Source organism: Prionailurus viverrinus, chromosome C1 (genome assembly GCF_022837055.1).
Source record: "Prionailurus viverrinus isolate Anna chromosome C1, UM_Priviv_1.0, whole genome shotgun sequence".
Lineage (NCBI taxonomy): Eukaryota > Metazoa > Chordata > Mammalia > Carnivora > Felidae > Prionailurus > Prionailurus viverrinus.
Genome location: NC_062568.1, coordinates 8,578,389 through 8,604,095, shown reverse-complemented (window position 1 = coordinate 8,604,095; position 25,707 = coordinate 8,578,389). Strand labels below are relative to the sequence as shown.

General features: G+C 43.5%; 1 protein-coding gene across 6 annotated transcripts in view; it reads right to left on the bottom strand.

Moving 5' to 3' along the window:
• Positions 1-14,569: 14,569 nt before the first annotated feature.
• The window catches only part of DOCK10 (dedicator of cytokinesis 10), a 272,061-nt gene continuing 260,923 nt past the window's right edge, over positions 14,570-25,707 (bottom strand). For all 6 annotated transcript variants that reach the window (XM_047873141.1, XM_047873140.1, XM_047873137.1 and 3 more), the window contains exons 52-56: positions 24,521-24,731; positions 22,910-23,100; positions 20,688-20,788; positions 20,397-20,535; positions 14,570-15,319 (exon numbers count right to left, since the gene is read on the bottom strand). In XM_047873141.1, the coding sequence (XP_047729097.1) occupies positions 15,203-15,319; positions 20,397-20,535; positions 20,688-20,788; positions 22,910-23,100; positions 24,521-24,731 (759 nt within the window). In that variant the 3' untranslated portion in view covers positions 14,570-15,202. The remainder of the gene's footprint in view (positions 15,320-20,396; positions 20,536-20,687; positions 20,789-22,909; positions 23,101-24,520; positions 24,732-25,707) is intronic.

Sequence of the window (25,707 nt, the reverse complement as noted above, 5' to 3'; positions counted from 1 at the left end):
GGTGGTTTGCACCAGGATTGCCTGATGGGACGCTGACACTGACCTTGACTTTCCTCAGTGATTAATGATCCTACAGAGGCAGAATTAGGACAATATGAGTAGCTAATAGAATCCTTGTTGTTAATTCCAAGATCTATGATCTCTAGGATTAGTGAATAGGAGTAATTTAATCCATACCAAGAAACTCCAAAGTAGATTATTACTTTCTTTAATTTTTTTTTTAATGTTTGTTTATTTTTGAGACAGAGAGAGACAGAGCATGAACGGGGGAGGGTCAGAGAGAGAGGGAGACACAGAATCCGAAACAGCACAGAGCCTGACGCGGGGCTCGAACCCACGAACCGTGAGATCATGACCTGAGCTGAAGTCGGACGCTTAACCGACTGAGCCACCCAGGCGCCCCCAAAGTAGATTATTAATCCCAAGATAAGGGTGAACTAAATACCGTAAAATATTTTCTACTTTCTCTATATTTGACTTTTGTTAATTGTATCAATTCAAGTTCTCACCTTTTTATCACATGGTTTTTTAAAGTAAATTTGAAACATTAAATGAAAAACTTTGTTGTACTTTTCAGAAGGAGACAAAATTCTAACCCAAACTTTTAATTTACCCCAAGAGGTATCAGTTGAGTCTGTGTCTGCAGGATGAGACACATCTTTCTGTTTCATCTTTGGATTCCCGCCATTTTAACTTTTGAAGTAATTATACCAGATCCTAAAAAAACCTAGCAGATTTGACTAAAAACTTCCATTTTGAAGACAATTATTTTTCTGTGGTAAGAAACAACATACCATGAAATTTGCCATTGTAACCATTTTTTTAAAAATATTTTTTTTAACGTTTATTTTTGAGACAGAGCATGAACGGGGGAGGGTCAGAGAGAGAGGGAGACACAGAATCCGAAACAGGCTCCAGGCTCTGAGCTGTCAGCACAGAGCCTGACGCGGGGCTCGAACTCACGGACCACAAGATCATGACCTGAGCCGAAGTCGGACGCCCAACCGACTGAGCCACCCAGGCGCCCCATAAGTGCACAATTCAGTCGTGTGAAGGATGTTCCCATTGTTGTGTAACCAAGCTCCAGAATTTTTTCATCTTGTAAAACTGAATCTCTGTACTCATTACACAATAATTTCCCATTTCCCAATCCCATAGGTCACCATTCTACCTTCTGTTCCTATGAGTTTGACTACTCTAGATACTTCATTAAAGTGGAATCACACGGTGTTTGTCTTGTTGTGACTGGCTTAGTTCACTTAGCATAGTGTCCTGAAGGCTCATCCATGTTGTGGCATGTGTCAGAATTGCCTTTCTATTAAGGCTGGATAATTTTCTGTCATATATACACGTAGCATATTAAAGAAAACGATTCATCTGTTGATAGTCACTTGGGTACCTTCCACCTCTCGGCTGTTGTGAATGGTGCTGCTATGACAATGGGTGTGCAAATACCTCTCTGCAATACCGTTTGCAATTCTTTCGGATACATACTGAGAAGTGGAAAAGTGAAATAGCTGCATCAGATTGGTCATTCTCTTTTTAATTTTTTTTGAGAAACTGCCATGCTGTTTTCTATGGCGGCGGCACCATTTTTCATTCCTACTGATCGTGTTCAAGGATTCCAATTTCTCCAAATCTTCATTAACATTTGTTATTTTCTGGTTTTTTTCCCCCCTTAATCGTAGCCATCCTAGTGGGTGTGAGGTGTAAAAAATTATTTTTTAATGGGAAAAAAATCACTTTCATGAAAGGGGTTGAAAAGATTCGGGAGTACAACATCCAAACAAGACTCATTTCATGTTACATTTGTTGCGGCCTGTCACTTCTCCCATTGTTCACGGATTTTTCTGTAAGGTTTCTGAAATCAGCCGCCCGCTGAAATGAGGTTTCTGACTAAGCAGCACACCTCTCTCCATGTTGACTGAGCAGAACTTGAATGTGAGCTTTTGTAATCCCATTTTCTATGCTGAATACGTGTCTGTAAGAGAAACTACTTTCTACAATTGTGAGAAACCGATGGTGTAAACGGGGTCTGTCCCTAAAGAGATAACGTGAGTTAAAGTTGGTCGTCACCGTGGACCTCAGAGTTCTCATGGCAGAAAAACACAGGAGTCTGTCTAGATGAGGGATGGTGAACCAACATACCTACCGGACCCAGGCAGGCCTTGTAAATGAGTGAAGCGGGCTGGTTGTTAAACAGCAGAGACCGGAGTGCAGGGATTCGTGCTCCTTCAACAGGAGGAAGCTGGGACTCAGCTCCAAAGCACTGTGGCATGAAGGAGCACTGACTTTTGTCCGCCTCGTGTGGTGTTAGATCTTCCAACGTGACAAGAAAAGTTGACAAATTTTAAATATGGCGATTGTTTTTGTTGATGTGAGTGTACTTTTGAATCTTTATCATTTCACCCATCCCTACCCCAACCCCCCCCCCCCCCCCCCCCCCCAGCAATTGCTCGTTGGTTCTCCACAGTTAAGAGTCTGTTTTTTCATTTGTATCTTTCTTCCTTTGGTCATTGGTTTTGTTTCTGAAATTCTACATATGAGCGAAGTCATATGGTCTTTGTCTTTCTCTGACTTATTTCCCTGAGCATTATACCCTCTAGGTCTATCCGTGTTGTTGCAAATGGGAAAATTTCATTCTTTTTATGGTGAATAATATTCCGTCATATATATGTATGTATGTACATATATGTACATATATATACACCATGTCTTCTTTATCCATTCATCTCTGGATGGGACTTGGATTGCTTCCATATCTTGGCTATTGTTGATAATGCTGCAATAAACATAAAGGTGCATATACTTTTTCAAATTGAGGTTTTTGTTTTCTTTGGGTAAATATTTGGTGGTGGAATTACTGGATCATATGGTGATTCTCCTTTTAAGTTTTTGAAGGAAGCTCTATACTATTTTCCACTGTTGTTGCACCAATAATATGGCAACACTTTTAATAAAAGGAAAACACTGCTGTGTAGGACAAATAAAGCACATTTCTGGGTGGGATGTGGCCCACTGTTTGGTGGTTTGCGTTATGAGGGTTAGATGATCTCTAAGGTCCTTTGAGTTCCCAAATGCTTTGATTTCCAGATTTTAAGAATGTATTAAAAATAGCAGCAATAGCCAGGGTCTATGACTTTATTTTGTATCTTGGATTACTCAAAACTATAGGCTTGAAACTTGGTTTCACTAGAACGGATCAAAATGACTGAATTGTTTGATATATAGACACCGTCTCCTTAAACACTATATTTATCTTCAGTGAATTGTACTAGGAAAGATTTGTGTGACAACTCACATCACATTTGAAATGATACATGACTTTCTGCAGCAAAAACTGCTGTCTTTTATTTGATTTCTCAGATCTGTATTGAATTTCAGCAAAATTGAAGAGACCAAAAAAAAAATCAGTTTATGTCTCGATCAACTTCATGAACTAAAAGACAGATGAGATTCTTTTTTTTTTGGCTCCAGATTTCTCTGTCCCTGCAGAATTATTGGAGAATATTGGAGGTTGTCTGATCTCTTCCATAAGAACTCTTTTGTTTTAATAAGAATGCATCTCTGATTTATATTTGTTCCTTGCCTGGTATTCTTTGTTTTCTTCTTTTGTTAATAGAATGCTGATTTCCCAATGAGCCACTCCGGTTGCACTCTTGGCCTTGAATGGGGATTCTCCAAGTGTGTTAAGCCAGCAGCATCAGAATCACCTGGGAACTGGTTAGAAATGCACATTCTCAGGCCCTGCCCCATGGGTTGAGATAATTCTGGTGTTACTCACCCACACCCCAGCTCCAGGCCGGATGATTTATGCACTATGATTGGTTTAAGGAGGGACATATGGTCTAGGTCAGTGGTTTTTCAAACTTTCCAGTGAATCTGAATCACTTGGGGTACTTGCGAAAACAAAAGTTGCTGGTCCCCTCCCTCAGAGTTTATGATTCTGTAGGGCTGGGATGGGACCTATGCATTTTATGTAAATTCGCAGGAATTGTTGGTGCCGCTCCTGGGACCATACTTTGAGAACCAGTGATCTGATCTAATGAGATTAAAGCCTGAGAATTTTCTTGGAATTTCACATGCATCATTTAACTGATGCCTCATAACTGCATGCGAACAACTACCCCAGATCTTAGTTGCATGTGACAATATGTATTTATTTCTCCTTTACACAGCTGATGGCTGTGATGACTGTCCTGTATTTGACTGCTTGAGTCTGTTTGGCCAGACTTGGCTCCAAGCTGGAGGCTCAGCCCACCTCTGCTCCGTGTGTCTTTCATCCTCCCTGTTCCAATGGCTACTCAACCCCAAACGTAGTCCTTTAATGATGAAAGGCAAATGCCAGAGATTGGGTCCCACTGGGTGACCTTACTGCAGCTCTAACCCATGTCAGTCACATCTATTAATATTCTATCAGCCAAAGCAAATCACATGGGCCAAGGCCAGTATCCAAAGCACTCATAAAAGCCAGAGGGGAGATCATGAATATTTGCTGAGTGGTAATCTAACATATCATAAGTGGGGATATGCTTTCTCTCCACTCGGTTTTTAAGTTGGCAAACTGTTTGCAGCCATATAGGAATGCAAACTGCCTCAGCATCGACCAATAAAAAGAAAGTCAGAGCTGAAAGCTGGAGAGAGTTGGAATCCTAAGGATGTAGCTATCTTAAAAACCAGATCTACCACTCAACTTTTCTGGTACCTAATCCTTGAGATGATGAGCATTTCAATAAATACTGTACTGAAGTGTGTATTGAAATATTTATTTGCCAATTTTTTTGAGTGCAGTGGTATTCTAGAAGTTTGATTTAAAGTTGAATTTACTGCCAAGGAATTGGCAAAGACTTTCAATGCCCTGTAACATTTCACTTGGTCACACCTCAAAGGATCAGATAAAAGTTAAGCAGTTAAGTGCCATAGGTGACCAGAACGGAACTCTGTACCTTCATGGGAGTACCTTTGTTAGAAGTTGTGTAATGACGCTAATAACAATGATGCTGGCTTAAGTGACTTTTTAAGTTCCGTTTTTTCTCGCCAGAAATGATAGCTGGCAGATACTAAGTGCTTACTGTTCCCAGGCTGTGTGCTCTCGTCTCTGCTCCTTATTTCATTTCATCGTCTTAACAGGCTCATGAAATTGGTGTATTCATCATTGCCATTTTACAGATGATGAAACTGAGGCTTAGTGTGGACACTCACTCAACACCACACAGGAAATTAGTGCTAGAGCTGGGGTTTTATATCTTCTCCAAGGCTCAGGCTACAAACCACAATGCCATTCAGACTTAATACTTTAAGCCACCTTCAACGGCATGAGTAGGGAAAATAGAGTCATTAGTCGCCATGAAATTGCTCAAGAAAGCTTTGGTAGCTTTTTTGCTTCATTTACTCATTCATTCACTTATGCATACAAGTGTTGATTGAGATCCTTTTAAAAATTTTTTTAAAGTTTATTTATTTTGAGAGAGAGAGAGAGAGAGAGAACGAGTAAGGTAGGGGCAGAGAGAGAGAGAATCATAAGCAGGCTCTGTGCCATCAGTGTGGAGCCTGAACTCATGAACCATGAGATCATGACCTGAGCCGAAACCAAGAGTCGGAAGCGTAACCGACTGAACCACCCAGGCTCTCTTTTTGAGACCCTTTTCTATGCCAGGCACCTCGCTAGGACTCTGGACTACAAAGACACAAGATGCAATCTTTGTTTTCATGCTTGTTTCAACTCTATCTTTTCTGTCTCCTTACGGAATTTTCTTTCCTTACTCTTGAACCATGCAACGTCTTAGCTGCATAAGACCAGGAGATGGTATTTGTTGTGGACCCGTGGCCATGGACTGCCAGACGAAGTCTTTCAGATCTGATTTTAATTGCATATTCAAATGTTAAGGCATTAGTACGGAAAATATAAGTGAGGAATTCTGACAAGGAGAAGGTTAGTTGTTCATTTTAAAAAGGAGAATATGTTAGCATTCAGACTTCAAAGGACACATCATCTGATATAGTAAATAGTTCATCTAAGAAGTTGCTAATTCCAATAACGAGGTGAGATGAATTAGAAAGTAAAGCATGGTTTTCACACCAGAGGAACACTGCACTCACGTCAATTTGTGAGGTGAAAGCATGGGGAAATTTTCAGTGACTCCAACCAGGGGCTATTTCTATGGCTTCCAGAAGAGGCGACTGGTTGTAGCTGCAGAGTCCTCCGAGGGCCCTGCATTTTCGCCAAAGTCACTCTTTCTCAGAGGAGAAAAGCTGCACGTTTGATGAGACTGGAAAAATCGATAGTACAACATATCACAACCTGTTCTTCCAATTAAGGCATCCTGTGATCTTACTGACAGCTCGATTTGAAAATTCAACTTTTAATGATGTACTTACGCATCATGCCAAATGGAAGTTATTTTGAGAGGTATAAAATAATGTTGCCATGATATCGCCCAGAAACAAACAGATGCCTCATCTGATGGGAGCTTTTGCAAATGGAAAACCTCAGACTCCCGAGGGCTGGTGATCTGCCTGGGAGTCAGGAAAGTGCTGGCTTGCTTTGCTGGGCTAGACTCATGTGTGTTTCATGCATTTTTTAAACATCTCAATCTCATTTCCTTCTTGCCAAATGTATGATGTTAGGAAATCCCCATTTCTGGGGAGTGGCATCTCCCCTCTTGGGGCTCTGACTCATCCCAAGCAGGACCGACAGTAAGATAGGAAAGAAAGATGGGGGGAAAAAACCCTGATTCTTTTAACAGAGTCCTTGACTCTGTTAGCCCAGTTACACACCCGAATTAGGCGGTGAGTGATGGTTTTATAAGCCTGTTATTGTTTTGTTCTCAACTTTTTCCAGCAGTAAAATATAACTATCCGTGGTATCCAAACCAGGATCCCTTAAAGTTACAGATCGATTTGCATCACCATTTGCAACTTAAAGTCTTAATGGGAACAGGTTCTTTCTAGAAAGGAATCCTATTTTCAGTTCTTCTAAATGTTAAAGGCAGAATGAAGGACCACACCCTTTCTGGATCCTGTAGTTTAGGGATAACTAATTCAACACACTTAAGAGGGTCAGTGCCTGTTTTGCTCAGCTGTTCAGAAGGGAGAGGCTGAATATTGAAAACTACCTCATAGAATGTGATGGGCCATTGGACTGTCTGGATCCAAGGGAATATTTTTGAGCTGAGATGGTGAAAGGCCTCTGTCATGGCCTTGGGTCACTGCTAGGAAATATTTTCAAAGAACACTCCAGAGCCTTTCTGGCTAGATTTCTAGTTTACTTGACTTTTGCTAAAAAGTAAAAATTCCTTTAAAAAAATGGATTTAAGTTGATTTCTAGGACTTCATTATTATTTTATTTATTTTCTAAAAAATTGCTCATCCCCCCCCCCCCCCCCCCCGCCAATTAATAAAATTTCCCATCTGAAGGGAAAAATAACATTGCAGAAGATGAGTCCTTTTGGAATCCAGAGAGACTTACTAACCTCCATGCAAGTGCTGTGAAACAGACTTCCTCGGTCACTGGGCCATTCTGTTCAATAAAATATCCTGCAAATACCACGCACTATCTTATTTATAACTTAAAAACTGGGTTTAGTAGTTATAGTTGTATTCCTTTTGACGAAATACGAGGGAAGTCATAAGCCTCAAAAGCAAATATCCTGTATTCATTAGGAATATATCCAAGAAACAATGACTTTATAGTTGGATATTAATATTAATGATGTAAGAGCATTGCAAGCAGATTCCTCTGGAGAATCCTTGACATTAGTGTTATTTAAAGCTATTCTTTGTAAACCTTTGCTCAATTACTCAGGCTTAATCACCATTACCTTCTCCAAGTGACCTTCATGAACCCCATTTGGACATGTTTTGATCTATCTTTCACTCCTTATTCCTGTAAGATCAACTTTATGTGCTCCCTGGAATATTTCTCTTGAGACTTGTGATTTATGATCTACCCAATTATTCTTCTCTTACTTCCCATCCCCAAGCCCATGCATTCCCTACAGGAAAATCAAGAGGCAGGGCGAAAGCAAAGGAGTTTAGAGCTTTCATGGGAATTTCTTTCTTTGGTTGATATTTTCTCATCTCTGTAATTCACTCACAACACCTAATCACCCAGGTTCTGAACCCAAACTTGTGTATCTGCTTATCTACCCCCTATTCATCACAGCTCCTCTCCTGTGCCCATGGGTAAATGTATACTTATCATATTCCATTATGCGCAAATGAGCTACTGGCCAGGACAGGACCGTGTTCTCTAAGTAGACCATAGATGCTGTCTTTATTCTCAGGCCATAACCAGGGTATGGCTGCAAAGGACATGCCAAAGGGACTCTCCAATGTCTACTCTTATGATGTCTTTAACTCCCTTCCCCTCCTCTTAAAACATTCAATATTTTATGAGAAAAACTTCTCATGTTTTCAAGCTTCTTTATTGGCATTCATTATCCACAGGTGGCTCTCTCAGTAGCCATCAGACCTTGAATGTTATCTGAGAATCAGGGGAATCAGATACTGATTGCATTGGGATGTTGGGATTGATAACTGAAAATGTTCAATTAGCAACTAACAGATGACATATCTGTACAGCACTCTACAAAGTATCCACCCATCTCTTTTATTCACTTCATTTTCTTAACAACTTTTTCAGTGGTGATCATGTCCCTCTCTTAGAGAGTTTCAGTGATTGCCCAAGGGCATACCTAGTTGAGACTCCGGACAATTAGCAGGTATGATTCTTTGTAACTCATTTACTATTTCACCTAGATCTAATTTAACTGAATATTTTCCGGGATGAGTTTAGCCGTGATGGAGGAGATGATTGCCTACGCAGTGAGATGGTGGAGAGGAGTGTGGGTTGAGGAAGAGCTTTAGTGGCAGAATATCTGAAGACCAAAACTCCAGCAATTAGAAATTCACTTCCTTGGGTTAAAGTTTGTTGTTTGAGGACATTAATTTTCCCAGGAAACCACAGCACTCTCTCCTATAATCAGTCAGTGGCACTATAGTTTGAGATAACATGATGTTAGCCTTTGGGGAGGGTTCATGCACAGATGAACCTTTGGGGAGGGTTCATGCACAGATGGCACAACAGGTAGGCTGTCATTCCTGGCTTCTGTGCCCAGCACGTTGCTGGTTGCTCATACCTTCTGGGAGCAGAGGTGGCCTCACGTAATCCTCCCCAATCCAGCATCCCAGGCAACAACCTGTCTTTGATTGGAATTGGCATTTGAGTTGGAACCCATATGGTTCCAAGCACAGATGGGGAAGATGTGGGCTCTCTGCCTCAGGAGGATAGGGCTGGGTGAAGGGCCAGAGTAGGGACCACAGTGAGGCAACCTGGGTGACTGGGTGATGGGGAGGGCACGAGAATATAAGGGAACTGGGGGCAAAAAGGAACTGGGAAGCTTCCAAATGAAAAAATCATATCATTAATAGTTCTGCCTAAATTTGTTCCTGTACATAAATGTATCTAGTGTCAAATATTTCAGTAGCAAAACAGAGAACTGAAAAGAAATATGAAAGCAGTGAACTCTGATATTTTCAAAAAAATTCTTGTAAAAAAAGAGATTCAAGGGGGACCAGTGGCTCAGCCAGTTAAGAGTCCGACTTCGGCTCAGGTCATGAGCTCACAGTTTGTGAGTTCAAGCCTCATGTTCACTCTGTGCTGACAGCATGGTGCCTGGAACCTGCTTCGAGTTCTGTGTCTTCCTTGCTCTTTGCCCCTCACCCACTCACATTCTCTATCTCTGTCTCTCTCAGAAATAAACATTAAAAAAATATTAAAAAAAAGAGATTTGAGGACACTTGTTCCTACAATGACTTCTGGTTTCAAACCCATCTTCCCACAGTTTGCTCTTCCTCCCTCTGCTCCCTGTCCCTCCCCCCCCCCGCACCCCTAGCGTTTTTTCTGGAACTGCTCCATCCTGACAGAAGTTTGAGAACTTGGCTCCAGAACTCTGAAGTGCAGTGCAGCAATCTGAACTGCCAAGACCACAAAGAAGATTAAGACAAAATATGCCTTCAAGGAAGGCATGACATGGTTGGAAAGAACACATGGACACATGAAAAGAAAATGTAACCAAGAAAAGGAAAATGGATGATTAAAGGCGATATGGCCAATGAAGGGCAGAGGATGTGAAATCCAGGTGAACAAGGGTCATAAGCAAAGCTTCTGGAAAGCTGTTGCCTTGAGCCATTCCCAAAGAAAAAGAGTCTATGTGGAGGTGTCCATGCAGGAAATGTATTGGGAACCAATCTGCCTCTTTGGAGTTCTCTTCAGAGGATGACTGGGCATAGGGGAAGAGCTGAACTGTGATGTAGTTCCAGATGGCCTCAGTTAGGAGCTGGGAGCTGAGATGGCCTTTCGGAGCTGTCTTGAATTGGGGCAATGAAGCCAGGCCTTTGCAGTTTCCACCATCAACCAGTCATTGAGGGTCAGCTTCGTCAGGGTGAGTGATGTGACCTTGGGCCAGGGGAACTTAGTTGAGAGCCCTTAGCTTCCAGGGGGTACCAGCAACTGGCAGAAAGGGTGTTTCAGTCCTAAAGGGATGGATCTGGGGTGGTGTCACAGCGTGCACCACCAGTTTGAGTTCCCATGGTCCTGAGGTCTATGGGTCGGATTCGTGTGGTTGGAAAAAAGGAAAAGGGATCTTTCAGTCCAAAGAGGCACACGATAGGTTTTGTTTTTTGTTTTTTGTTTCCAAGTGAGCAGAACACGGTAGCTCTAAGTCAAGGGTACATATAAGCAGACAGGCAGGATAAGAAGCTAGGAGGAGGACAAGGGGCTTCCTGTAGAGAATCTTGAACGTTAGCCATGCCTGTACTTCTGTACTTCATCATTTTCTGAACAAAAATATCACACTATCAGCATATGATATGATATCTGTTTTTAAATATATATAGGGGCGCCTGGGTGGCGCAGTCGGTTAAGCGTCCGACTTCAGCCAGGTCACCATCTCGCGGTCCGTGGGTTCGCGCCCCGCGTCGGGCTCTGGGCTGATGGCTCAGAGCCTGGAGCCTGTTTCCGATTCTGTGTCTCCCTCTCTCTCTGCCCCTCCCCCATTCATGCTCTGTCTCTCTCTGTCCCAAAAATAAATAAAAGTTGAAAAAAATATATATATAATTTTTCACTGATACAAATGTGGGAGTGAAGGATATGGGGACCACTTGTTATGAGCAAATTAAAATTTTGTTGTTACATTTTATTTCTTTTTGATATATATATATATTATATAGAGACAGAAAGAAAGAGAGAGAGAGAGCACGCACAAGTGGGGGAGGGGCAGAGAGAGAGGGAGACCCAGAATCCCAAGCAGACTCCAGGCTCTGAACTGTCAGCACAGATCCTGACATGGGGCTTGAACTCACAAACCATGAGATCTTGACCTGAGCTGAAGTCAGATGCTTAACCAACTGAGCCACCCCATGAGGCACCCCATGTTATAAGCAAATTTAAAGTGTGATTTGGGATCATTTGTCACATTTGCTCTCAAATTTGTTTCATTTCCTAATTGCTCATAAGAGTACTGCTCAAAGAGTACATATCATCTATCCATCCATCTATCTATCTATCTATCATCTATCTATCATCTATCTATCTATCTATCTATATCTATCTGTATCTTTCTGGCGTTCGACTGTACTATGAGATGAAAAATCAGTCTGCAAATATGGTAAAATCTTGCAGAGCAACCTTCAGGATTCTGAAAGCTGATATTTCCTTGTAACATGTTCTCCATGTTTCAGAAAGCTATATGTCATTATGAAGGAAACAGGCTGATGGGGCCCTTTCATATTGGCTTCAAAATGGACGAGAACACAGTTAAAATAGGGACATACTGGGTGACTTTGGATAATGGACACTTGTTTGTAAGGTAATTGTTACCCAAAATGCAGGGACACGTTAATTTTTTTATAGGCTGTGCATTTTGCACTTTGAAATGAGAATGGGAAGAGAGGTAGCTGCTGGGTGGAATGATGAATGGGTGGTGGACAGAGCCAGGACTGAACCTAAGCACTAGTTCCACAAATTCTGTGTTGGATACTTTCCAGAGTAAATATGGAAAATGATGCCACTTGTCTTATTTTTGTTCTTTCCATTCGTAGAACTGTGAAATTTACTACCATTTTTTTTTTACAGAGCTTATTTTGAGGAGTTATTAATTTGAGTAAAATACTGTAGATTGTTTTGAGAAAGGTTATATAAAGATAAAAAGAATATAAAATAAGAATTCAGTGTCTTGGCAACTGAAAATCGGGTTTCTGGTTTACAAGGCAGAGTCTTCTGCAAAGGATATTTTTAGAGATAGTTAATTAGAGTACTCAGTGGAATTTTTATACCTGTTGTGCCTGAGAGTCCCATGGAGCTAGGTATAGCTCCTAGGGGTTTCTATTTCAGGAGGTTTGAAACAACCCAGAGATGTGCATTTTAACACACGTCCTGCCTGATTCTGAAGCAGATGATCTGCTGTCCGCATCTAGTGATCACTACGCTTACCTAAAAAAAGTTTGAATAGGGATCTGCACATACTTATAGGGTCTAGGCAGGAAATACAAATAAGGGGGGCTGATCTGGTGTAAGTCAATTAGGGCCTGGTGCCAACTCTGGCAAGCTGGAAAGCACATATAATGGGGTCCACAGTGTCTCCGTTTTAACTGATTGCTGTCATATGGGAATATGAATCCGGCATTGCCAGAGAGCCTGATTTTTTTAACAGATACCAAGGAGCTGGAATTTTATGTGTCCAAATATTTAAGTGTTGATATCTAATTGAAAACACTAAAGACACCATGTGGAACAGATAAGATGTGTGTGTTGGTTTCAGTCTGAGAAGCCAGTTCAATGCATCTGGTCTAAAGAAGGAAGGAGAGGTGTCTGGGTGGCTTAGTTGAGACTCTCTTGACTTTGGTTCAGGTTGTCATCCCAGGGTTGTGAGATTGAGCCCCTGTGCTGGGCTCCATGATGAGTGTGCAGCCTAAGTTTCTCGATCTCTCTCTCTCTCTCTGTCTCTCTCTCTCCCTCTGCTCCTCCTCCCTGCTTATGTGCTCTCTTTCTAAAATAAAAAAAAAAAGACGGAAGGAACACAATGCTTTGGGATTGTGCAGAGTGAGTTTTGATGCTATGAAGGCAGAATGGTCTTAGTTGATTTTCTCTAGAGAGGTTGCAAAAACTACACTATTTAGTGGGAGTAAAAAAAAATCTATTATTTCTGATTACTTCCTTAGAGATTTTATTTGCAGATTTGGACAGGCATCCCATGTTTCACAGTGTCAGGGCAGGGGGGTGAATGTGTTGGGATGGGCTCGAGGACTTGAAGCTAAGGGTGGGAATTGGGAGGGAACAACAGCAGGAGCAGAGTCTTCCCAAGTTCCTGGGGCCGGAATGATGTGAAATTAGGTTAGAAGAGCAAAGATTCTAACACAGCCAGACAGATATCCAGAGAGCTGGAGTCAGGATGAAGCTGGGAGTGATACCTTGAATCAGATGTTAGCTCATCACAGGGTTTTGTTTGTTTTGTTTTTTAATAAAGCAGTGAGTTCTATTTTAGAAAAGAACAGTTACATACATTTTGAGTGATCAGAATTTTCATCTAATATATTGTTCCATCCCTTCTGCGTTCACAGCATTTAAATATGTCTAAGCTCGACCTTCCTTTGTGGCCCTCTGTAGACCCTGGCCAACGGACTTTTGAAGGAGAAAGACGAACTCAGCCAAAGTACCCTAATTTGAGGCTGGACCTTTGGAATGGCTGTGGAGGATGAATATAAAATGATATTCCTGAGCTTGCCTTCTGCATCTGGAGGCAGCTCAGATCAGTCTCACTGCTGCCAGTGTTGGCTGGGGGACAGGGGTGGCTGAGGGAGGAGGTAGGATGTGTTAGTGGTTCCCAGACCCGGCTGGAGATCAGTCACAACTCTGTTGAAAACACAGATCGGCCAGGATGAGGTCATAATGCTGCAGTAACAAACAGGTCCTGAATCGTGGGGACCTTAATACAACCAAATGTATTTCTTAGATTCTATAAGTGGGAATGTTAGTTCGACAAGGTTAATGTGCGTGCGAGTGTGTGTGTGTGTGTGTGTGCTCATTGTGGTCACTTGGGGACTCAGGCTGATAGAGGCTTCATCTCCATGTGACTGCTTCGGTGAAGAGACTGGGCAGCACCACCCACTGGCTTTTAAGGATCTGCCTGAGAATGACACACATCACTTCTGCTCACATTTCAAAAGCAAGTCACGTGGTCAAGTCTAACTTCAAAAGAGGCAGGAACGTGCACTCCTACCACAGGTTTATAGAGTGTAGAGATGGAATTTTTGTGAAGAGTCCTATTAAATACCACAACCCTTAGGATTCTGATTCATTCTATCTTCCCCAATCATTCTAGTGATCTAACTTTGGAAACCCCTGGCCCATCCAATTGATCTTTGGAAGAACTGCCTGGCTTCTGGTTGAGTTCTTTTCCTGCCTTCTTGAAAAGGCACCGCAGGGAGTGAGTGTAAGATTGCGTTAGCAGACGTCCAGCAGTGAACCACTTTTAGGAGCAATTCACCCACTCTTCAAGAGGGAACCAAATGCAAAGGAATTGTATTTTTTATTTCTATGAACAACAAAATACATAATTTCACATCCCATTGCTTTTGAGAGCACATATATTACAAATAAAGGAACTCCACAAACTTTAGAGATTAGTATTTATCAACATGTTTGTACACATACACAAATATTTTAATATAATGGTATCTGAAATGTTATTCATATAATTTTAGCACTGTCATAAGTATTAACTAAAAAGGCTCTTTTAAATTTGGTAAAAACCATATATTTTACAATCTTCTATTTACATTTGGAATATGCTTAAATGTTACAAAAACATTCACTTTGACCTTTAAAATATGTGTACTAGGACTTGGTATTGAACATATTATAACTGACAGCAAACTTAGGGTTTGCTTTTGAGCTACACATTCGTTGGAATTTCACGGCAAATATTCAGCTTGGCTTGATCAATGCTGCTCAAAGGAATAAAAAAATCATAAGAAATGTGCAAAGCCGAAAGCTGGCGAAATTCTCAAGCTAGCGAGGTAAAAAAAAAAAAAATATTAACACTATAAAAACTTCAAATAAATTAAGTCTTTCTCTTCCCCGAGATGAGCTACAAATTCAGAAGGGTCCCTTCGAGGCGTGTCTGATGCAGTAGACCTCCCTTCAAGCGTCCTCACTGGCTGAGATGGAGACAGTGGGTAAAGGGGGAGCCGGCCTGCTAATTACTCGAGGACAGGTTCGCTCCGCTCCGCGCTTTGACGGGTCGTCCCTGCACATAATCTTGACAGGACAAAATACAACAGGACAAAACAGAGCGAAAATCGAGAGTTTCATGTTAATATCACCAAACACGAAATTAAAAGCCAGAACAAGGATCTTTTTCTTCCCCACAAGGATTCTGCAAGCTTTTGGAAATGTACTTATTAGAGTAGTTCTGAAGAATTTTTTTTTTTTTTCCCAAGCCCATGCCGTCAGCATTGTGGCAAGATTTAAAATAGCTTCACGGCATAAGAGACTCTTAAAAACTGAGAATAAACTGAGGGTTGATGGGGGGTGGGAGGGAGGGGAGGGTGGGTGATGGGTATAGAGGAAGGCACCTTTTGGGATGAGCACTGGGTGTTGTATGGAAACCAATTTGATGATAAATTTCATATATTGAAAAAAAAATAGCTTCACGGTACTCTTCAGCTGTCACATATGAATTTATAAGTGAACCGCTTTATGATGGTATCTGAATAATTCCAGAATTTTACTTTACTTTAAAAGTTTGTAATTCGTATTGTCATCTACAAGAAAGGGAAGCATCTGAAAGGGCATTTAAATGTTTGCATTAATGGAAATTCAATGTACGAAAAAAAATATACCTTGACCTGACTTTGAAAATAATAATAACGTGTCAAATAATACTCTCTTGTCAGATATGTTCAAATAATGAAATGTAAATATTATAACAAGAGTAGACCCCCTGGACATCTCTAAGATGTATCTCTGTAAAGAAGAGACTTAATGAATATTTCAAATTTCTAGTTATGAAGATTTTCCCACTAGCTTCCCAAATTACTGTGGTTTAGCTCTAACCTTCTTCTAAGACAGATTAACACTTCTGTCTGCACAAGGCACCAAGCATCTGGGTACCCTATACTGCCAACAAATTCTTACGATCAACGCCACAAGTTCTGCGCCAGCAATTTGGGAAATAATGTGTGCATAGAGTATCTGAAGCTCCCGGAACAATATGACTTTGCATCTTGCCTCCTTGGCACTGTGGCAGAGTAGATCCGTTCCTCTCTCTGTACTTTATATTTGAGATCCATTCCCGCTGCTGACTTCACTATGCTGTCGTCCTCACCGCTGGAGCCGACTCCAAATGAGCATCTTATATTTATGTTTCATCCAGTTACTTACATGCATGTCTCACGCCTCCATTAAAGGACGCTTTGATGTTTTGGCTACTTATAAAATAGTGTGGCGTTCCCGGCTGCCTAAAGGTAGTTATTGTCTGCCTGTCATTTAGCAACTCCAACTGCTTTATCTCGTCTATCCTTTTTATCCTCTTCTATCTCATTCCTTACACTGACGTTTCTTTCACTAATTAGGTGGCTTTAGGATACCCTGTTAGCCGAGATTTTTCTGGACACTCTTGGAATGAGTTGCATAATTAATTCTATTTCTTTCTTTTTGTTAATTTTTAAAAATGTTTTATTTTTTATTTTTGAAAGAGAGAGAGAGAGAGAACAGGGGAGGCCAGAGAGAGAGGGAGACACAGAATCCGAAGCAGGCTCCAGGCTCTGAGCTGTCAGCACAGAGCCTGATGAGGGGCTCGAACCCACGAACTGTGAAATCATGACCGGAGCTGGAGTCGGACATTCAACCGACTGAGCCACCCAGGTGCCCCAATTAATTCTATTTTTGTTTTTCTAAAGTTCTGTATCTATTCTAACCCTTCCTTCCTTCCTTCCTTCCTTCCTTCCTTCCTTTTCTTTCCTTTTCTTTCGCAGCAGGCTAAAGTTTATTAGAGTATAAGATCAGAAAGGAAGAATGGTAGGAAAGCTTTCAGAGAGGGGACATTCAAAAGTGAATGCTCACTATTTCTATTTTTAAAAGTTCAATGGTAGAATTTCTCTCTTCCCTGTAATTATATATGTAACTTTTCCCAGAACATGTCATGAGTATAAAAGTATGTGAATGTATTCATGCATTACAGATTATGGTTTGCTCATGCATTACAGGATTATACTAAAATTTGACTACTCTTCCCTCCAGTACACTTTGAACCCAATCATTATGGCCAGGTGCCTTTTCATTAAGAAAAATTGAGAAAAGAAGCAAATAATTTTTGTTGTTGTTGTAAATCTGAACTGAGGTAAATACCCATTTTTAAAAATACTATGGACTTTGTAGATCTTTATCACTGGCTATCTATTTCTGATTTCAGGAAATTGTTCATTACAACCAACAAGTAACACTTGTCAGTACTTGCCATGACAATAGCTTCTTTTGCTCTAGATAACTTATGTTTTGCTATGGACAATTTATACTTATGATTGATAATTATCGATTAACCAGTTCTTCCTCTAGAATCTCTTTTACAGAGCTAGGAGTTAATACTTTGTCCTCTTTTCAATCTAAGGTGGAAATGTAGTAGAGTAAATCAGTTTTAAGGAAAACTTTTTTTGAAGATACCATGTACATGTTACAGGACACATACTGTAGTCATTGTCCCATATATAAATACTGATGTGACAAATTTCCAGGACTGGGAGAAAGTCGATCTTTCCTGCTGACAAATCTGTCTATTTTACTGAATAATATGATCTGTGCCATCCATCCATTTCTTTTCTTTGTGTCAATTTCCAGGAAGCACAGAACCTTTGTTTTGACTTTGCTTCTTTTAGCAAAGGTTTCCTGGGAAAAAAAAATATTTTTCTCTCCTCTTAATCACCTGGTTCTTGTCTTTGTCTCTTTTGTTTGTTTTATTTTGTTTTTGTTCCAATTTGAGGTATACGGAACCTCTGTTCAGGATACGAATGAGCTCAATCAAATACACTTTATAAATTGGGGGAGTATGAATTTTCTTTTTAAAAGCTAAGTTGTTGGGGTGCCTGGGTGGCTCAGTCGGTTAAGCGTCATACTCTTGATTTTGACTCAAGTCATGAGCTTAGGTCATGATCTCACGGTTCTTGAGTTGGAGCCCTGAATTGGGCTCCATGGCTTGGGATTCTCTCTCTTGTTCCTTCTCTCTCTGCCCCTCCCCTGAAGGCGTGTGCTCTCTCTCTCTCTCTCAAAATAAATAAATAAAATAAACTTACAAAAAAAGCTAAGTTGTTAACTTTGATTGGCAAGCTTACCCCCACCCCACATCAACCTATCTTGAAATGGAAATAAAGTTCTTCTAATGAAACACTCAGAGAACACTAGCCACTATGGAGATATCTGGGGAATATGAACAAGTAGGAAGGGGTAGGCAGACTAGAAGGCCACAAAGGACAGTGTAGACATAAGGAAAGAAAAACATACCACTTTTGCTTATAGTACTGAGGGAAATACTAGACACAGAGGAACAGAAGCTGTACAGACACGGACCGTGACAGAGCTGTCAGGAAAAAAAAGAGAAAAGCATTTTTTTGCCAGAAGTTTCAAGGTCAGATGCAATTTATAGTTGGAAACAAGCATTTCTTCACCACCTTTCCCAACTTTAAGATCCATTGCTTGTTATTTTTGTTTCGCTCTCAGATGTGATCACCCCTTACAAGCGAGGCATCCCTCTTGAGTTTTTAATTCCCATCACCTCTTAATCATCTGAAACCACTAAGAATAATCCCTCATTGAGGAATCCTAGCCAGGAAGATAAATGATCTCCAACGTAAGTCCATTAACCAATGTTTTTGACTACTCTGGAGAGTTTAAAATGTGGGTAAAAGGAGGGGTGCCTGGGAGGCTCAGTCGGTTAAGCGTCCAACTTTGGCTCGGGTCATGATCTCACGGTCCGTGAGTTCGAGTCCCGTGTCGGGCTCTGTGCTGACAGCTCAGAGCCCAGGGCCTGCTTCGGATTCTGTGTCTCCCTCTCTCCCTGCCCCTCCCCTGCTCACGTTCTCTCTCTCTCTGTCTCAAAAATAAATAAACATGAAAAAAAAATTAAAATGTGAGTAAAAGGAAATGGAAAAGAAGAAAAAAGAAACATGTGGGAAATGCACTCAGAAGAAAACATTCATGTGATACATTTCAGGCTTTGTGAATAGTGTGGATAGTGCTCGGCCATTTATTTAAAAAACATTTTTTTTTTTTTAACATTTATTTATTTTTGAGACAGAGAGAGACAGAGCATGAACGGGGGAGGGTCAGAGAGAGGGAGACACAGAATCTGAAACAGGCTCCAGGCTCTGAGCTGGCAGCACAGAGCCCGACGTGGGGCTCGAACCCACGGACCGTGAGATCATGACCCGAACCGAAGTTGGCTGCTTAACCGACTGAGCCACCCAGGCGCCCCAGTGCTCGGCCATTTAAAGAGATGAAAGGAAACACATTTTTAGTGAGTGGCTACTATGCATGAGGCACTATCAGGAGATTATTCAAATTGTCCCCCTCCCTCAATTATTCCATAAAGAGCACATCTAACTTCTGGAGAGGGCCACGGGTAATAAGATAGATGTCCAGGTCCAGCGTGAGAGTTGATGGATGCTGGGAAGCCAAAGAATAGCACTTGGCTTTGGACCACTTGATTATGTGTCCCTCCCAAATACCGTGATTAATGAATATCCAGATTTTGTGCACAGCTTTATAGAACATGCTGGATACATGCCAGAAATCATGGATAACTTGCTGGTGGGGTAGAGGATCGAGTTTTACCCAGTTCTGCACATCTTCAGGAGGCCCAGCCTGTGTAGAGGCAGTCTCCATCTTGATGAGCCAGGCCCTTAGTCCTGGCGTTCCTCTGGAGTATGGTGCAGAGACCCCTGGTGGCGGAACTGTGGGACTCCGTGTCACAGCCTGGGAGTTGGGACGTCCTACATCCGGGACGGGAGTGGCAGCAAACCTAGTGGAACGTCGCCCGCTGTTCCTTACTGTCTAATAGGTTCCATCTGTTCTAGAAAACCAGTAGCTCATATGGTTTGGCTAAACATATCTGAGAACTTTGGGAATCACCTGGGTTCTCATCTTCTTTTTTGTTTTTAAATGGATTTGTCCCCAACCTGATCTCTGTTTGGAGAGGCACGGAGTGTTGTACGTGGAGGAGGGAGCAACTCAGCGCCATGGTGGTCACGAAAGAGAGGAGGCATTTACAGGCCTCCTGGCACCGGGGCTAAAATGGGCACTTCCTATGAACTGGCAGCGTGGGCCGCCTCCAGGAAGGTCTTACCTGCTCATTCATGATTGTGGAGAGTTCACTGAGCATGTCCTTATAATGGGACCTCAGCTCTTCCTGGTACTCCAGCTGATCCTCCTTGATGAGGCGCTCATTCACATCAAGGGCCTGTCCACACGCGTCTGCAAATTGCCTTTGGGGACAGCAGTCAGCAAATTAACAGCCAGCCCCAGAAAGCGGCAGCTCAAAGTCGGGCCTCGGTGAGACTCTGCTGCCTTGGAGAGGGTCGGGCGGGTGGCTCCTGCCTGAAGGAGTTCCAGAACCTTCTGACAAAGAAAAGCTTACCTGAATATTTCCTTCAGAAGTTTTACTTGGTTGTCAGGGTATCTCTTCGCATTGGTTTCTTCAAGGAAAGCTCGTGCGTAGGCCATCGGCCCAGCGTTAACCTGTGGGGGGAGAAGAGAAACGTCTGAGGAGAAACCCATCTCCCCCTTGGCTGGAGCCTTCCCCGCAGCTAGAAGGAGTAGCTTCCATCGTGCAGCGCCCACATCCTCTCATGCTGCTGCGGGGTCCACCGATTTGTTACCTGTCTTCTCTGCTGTCCCCCCACTCAGAAGGCAGTAAGTTACTGAAGGATCCAGCTGCGTGCTATACCTCACGGTACCTTCTCTCAAACGGTCACTTGTCCCTTGTTTCACATTTTTTGTCACCTCTGCACTCGGCTTGCACCATTGTTTTCTTAATGTCTTTGAAACCTAGACTCGTTTTGATTTACTCACGTTGAATTTTAATATCTGTGAAATCAAATGGGTGACGTACTACTTATTTATTTATTTTTTTTTCTATTCACATTCAAGTCAACACTTCACTATTAATGGCAGCCATTCGGTCATGGTAGTCGCGTACGCACCACCCTGGGAGTCACTGTTTCACCGGATTCCGCTTAACAGTCTGGCCTACATTCCGGCCGGAGGAGGCATTTATCAGATTTGCCGAACGAATGCACGATGCCAGGACCCACTCCTGCCCGCACACATGCGTAGGCTTCCATTCACGAAGGAGTCCGTACCCTTTAGTGCTTATGGTCTCTTCCTGTGACTGTGGGGCTTGGAAGGAATAAGGTCACAGCAGAAGGAAGCTAACACTGTATTCGAGCTGCCTTCAGATGCCCGTGCCTGCCAGGTATTGCCAGCACGGCACAATGACTAAACATTCTGGATGCTCCCTTTCGTGCCCCCCGGTCCAACGTCCACCTTCCTTGACACAGCTCTATGCTGAGAGAAGCTGTCCCGTTTGGAGGACAGCAATGGTTCTTTTTGCCTTCCGGCTTAAAAAAAAAAATTATTATTACTATTTCGAGTCAGCCATGGGGACACGGAGAAAAGGTGGGCGGGGAAGAGGAGAGCAGGTCAACATCAGAGTTGGCCTCACTGATTTTTCCTTTTTGCCTCGGGCTCCTATGTAGTTCCACGCGGCATTGTTACGGGCCTGCCTTTGTTTAAAACTTTAACTCTTTGCTCATTATAAATTGTTGGCATCGCACAAATATTATTCTATCCTGTTACTGAGGTTTTTGATGCCCACTTACATTTTGTGCCCGAGGTGAGTGCCTCACCCAAATCTCCCTGGTCCCAGCCGGGCTGGGTTTGTTGGCCACAGGGTTTCCTCTGTGTGGTCCTCTATCTGGCAGAGGTAGCCTCAGCAGCTGGCTCTCCCAGCTCTCGCTCTGTTCGACTCACTCTTGTCTCCTCTCCAGCTCCGGATCTAGGGGTGGGTAACAGCCCCTCGGTCTTGTCAGCTCCTGTGCCCACCGTGTTGTTTGTCCTAAATACTGCTTATACCTCTGCAAACAGTCTGTTTGTTCTCTTTTCTTTAATCACCCACAGTGAGCAGGCCATCTGCTGCCTTACCAGGCCCCTGACACTCAGATAAATACCGACACACATCTTGTGAACCAATAAACATTTTCAAAGGATTTGTTTCCGAACACGTTCGTGAGGCTCTTACGGACAGATATTGACGAGACAGCCGTATCTGTCATTCATTCATTCATTCATTCGTTCACTCATTAGATTTTCGAATATAGAATAGAGGTTATGCGGAGAAGATGGGAAAGGAGGATTTTATTTCAGCTAAACTTAAAGAAAAGAAAAAAAGGTTCGTCTTCTGGTGTTCGCACTGGCAACAGAACAAAGTTTTTTTTTTTTTTAATTTTTTTTTAACGTTTATTTATTTTTGGGACAGAGAGAGACAGAGCATGAACGGGGGAGGGGCAGAGAGAGAGGGAGACACAGAATCGGAAGCAGGCTCCAGGCTCTGAGCCATCAGCCCAGAGCCCGACGCGGGGCTCCAACTCACGGACCGCGAGATCGTGACCTGAGCTGAAGTCGGACGCCCAACCGACTGAGCCACCCAGGCGCCCCAAAACAAAGTTTTCAAGACTCAGAAAAAGTTGCGGATGGTATCAGAACAGAAAAATGGCTCTCACATCCTCTGTCAGAAATTTCCAGGGCACTTGGTACCAGGTGCCACGGGCCGTGTGCGTCCCTGCTCTGGACAATGCCTACCTTCACGCTGACACTTCCTTGGACTTTGAGCTGCAGTCGGATCATGTCCACCTCGTCCATTGTGCAAAGCTGATTCAGCTCAGAAACTTTCTTGGACATCTCGTCAATGGCCACTTCGATAGGATTCAGTTCTGTGCTCGACTGGCTTATGACTTGTATTCGCTTCTTCACGTAGGGGAACAAGTGACTGGCTGCACGAAAGCAACGCGAGAGAATGTGAAGCCTGAAGGTTAGGGAGGCGTCCAGGGTACCCCTGAAGGTCCGGATGATCTTGTATCTCTCTTTTGGAAAATGTTTATTTATTTTTGAGACGCACACACACGCACGCACACACACACACAGTGCAAGCGGGGGAGGGGCAGAGAGAGAGGGAGGCACAGAATCGGAAGCAGGCTCCAGGCTCCTAGCTGTCAGCACAGAGCCCCACGCGGGGCTTGAACTCACGGACCGCGAGGTCATGACCTGAGCCGAAGTCGGTCGCTTACCCAACTGAGCCACCCGGGCGCCCCTTGTATCTCTTTTTTATGCACAGCACATTCCACCCTGCACTTTTTCTGTGTATGCGAGTTATTTTTTCTCCTGTATACCATGGTGTCTAACGTCTCTTAGGTTTTGGCCCAACTAATGTTGCCTGGCTTGCTCTCGCGCACCTGGCTGGCCAACATGTCCTCGTTCTATGGGCTGGATTAAGGCCTTTACAGTCTCCAACCACTGAAAAGATTACAGTTTCCCTCACAACTTATCATTCAAATAAAAACGACACTAAACCACACTAACGAATGCTTCCGTCTCCACCAAATAGCATGTCATGATCTCTTTGTTCTGATCGTTTATGATAAAAGTTCTGAAAAAGTTTCCCGGAAGATGAATGTGTCCTGTCATCTGGATGTCGCTGCTATTCTTGTATCCACTGCGCTATCCAGGACTGCTCATCAAGATTTTTCTAGAATACCCTTGTGCGTCTTTCTCCTCTGTCGGCCTGAGGGGCCCCTCCTGTGTATTCCCATTTTCTCATACTCTGCTCACCTGAACATCTTGCTTTACTTGGCTCTCTCCTACCAGACCGTGAACCCTGAGGGCAAGAGTCCTGTTGTATTTGTTTCAGCTCCCAGAACGGTGCCCGGCACCTAGCAGGCGCTCACGGCACGTTTGCTCAGTAAGCGAGAGGCTCCCCGGCTCCTAGAGCAGCTCTAGACAGCGCTGGAAGGGATGTGGGAGGTCATCCCCTGCGTTCAGTTGACACGTGAGGAGCCCCAGCTCCAGAATGGTTTAGAATCTTGCCCCAAGCACACAATTCTGAGAGCTGCTAACCCTCAAGTCACCGGGGGTGGGCTCAGGGAGGGACGAGTGGTTAAGTTCAGAGCTGTTCCCGGGACACCGCACCATGACCTTCGCGGCCCTGACGTCTACAGGGAAGGGGCGGATGAGGTAACCGTAGGGGCGGTTTCTCTTCTGGTTGACTTCCCAAGGGGGGGACGCCAGCTCTCCCCGGCCAGCATTCCTAATTTCGCACATGTCGGGTGGCTGTCCCCGAGACTGCGACCACCCCCGCCCCCCACCAGGGGCCCCGCGTTGCAGCCAGCGCTCTGCCCGGCCGCGGGCGGCACTTACTGGTCAGCACGGTGCGCCGCTTGCACTGCTCCTCTACCCCACCGTGCTTCTTGCCCGACAGCGTAAAGGGCGTCTCGAAGACGAAGCGGTTGATGTTGTGGTGCATCTCGAAATCCGTCTTCCGGTCCTCGATTTCCTTTTCCTCAAAGAATGGTGTGACATAGGTCACCTGGATGTAGGCATATTTGGGGTCCAGATCCTTGGGGTTTACCTGGGTGGACGCGTTAATGGGGGAAGAGAGTGGTGAGCCGCGGGTGCTCCGGGAAGTGAGCAGGGCGCTCTGCGCTCCCCCCCGCTGGCACCCTGCCGGCCTGTCCCTGTCCCCGTGGGGAAGAACAGGCAGTCGGATCCTTTCAGAGGCTGGGTGGCCCCGGCAGCACAGAAAGAGTAACTGGCCGGACTGCGGTCAAGCAGCCAGGTGGTGGCAGAGGTACGACTGGAGCCAAACTTTCCGGTAGTGACGTTCTTCCAAACATACGCACCTGGCTAAGGCGTTTTACTTATAATCCTTTCTTTTCTTTTTAAGAGGTTATTTGAGAGAGAGGAGAGAGAGAAAGAAAGAGAGAGGCAGAGAGAGAGGGAGACACAGAATCCCAGGCAGGCTCCAGGCTCTGAGCTGTCAGCACAGAGCCCGACGCGGGGCTCGAACTCACAGACCACGAGATCATGACCTGAGCCGAAGTCGGCTGCTTAACCATCTGAGCCACCCAGGTGCCCCTCTTTTCTTTTTCTTCTGTAGTGAATGTCCTCACTTTTGTCTAGAACACAAGCTTTTTTTTCCTTTTTCTTTTTATGTATTTTTGAGAGAGAGAGAGAGAGCAGCAGAAGAGGGGCAGAGATAGGGGGACAGAGGACCTGAAGCCGGCTCTGCACTGACAACAGCGAGCCCGAAGTGGGGCTCGAACTCACGAACCATGAGATTATGACCTTAGACTAAGTTGGACGCTCAACCGACTGAGCCACCCAGGCATCCGGAGAAAACAAGCTTCTTAAGAGTAGAAATATATCTCCTTGTCCTTCGATGATTCAGCCATGTACCTAGACCTGGGCTCGGGCTTTGTTGGCTGAGTGGATTAACTGGTTAGCCTGTCTCATGATTGCAAATATATTTATTTTCAGTTTCTCTAATACCTTCTCTTATCTGCAATAAATCATCCTATATAGTTTCTTTACTAATTCTGCTTTGG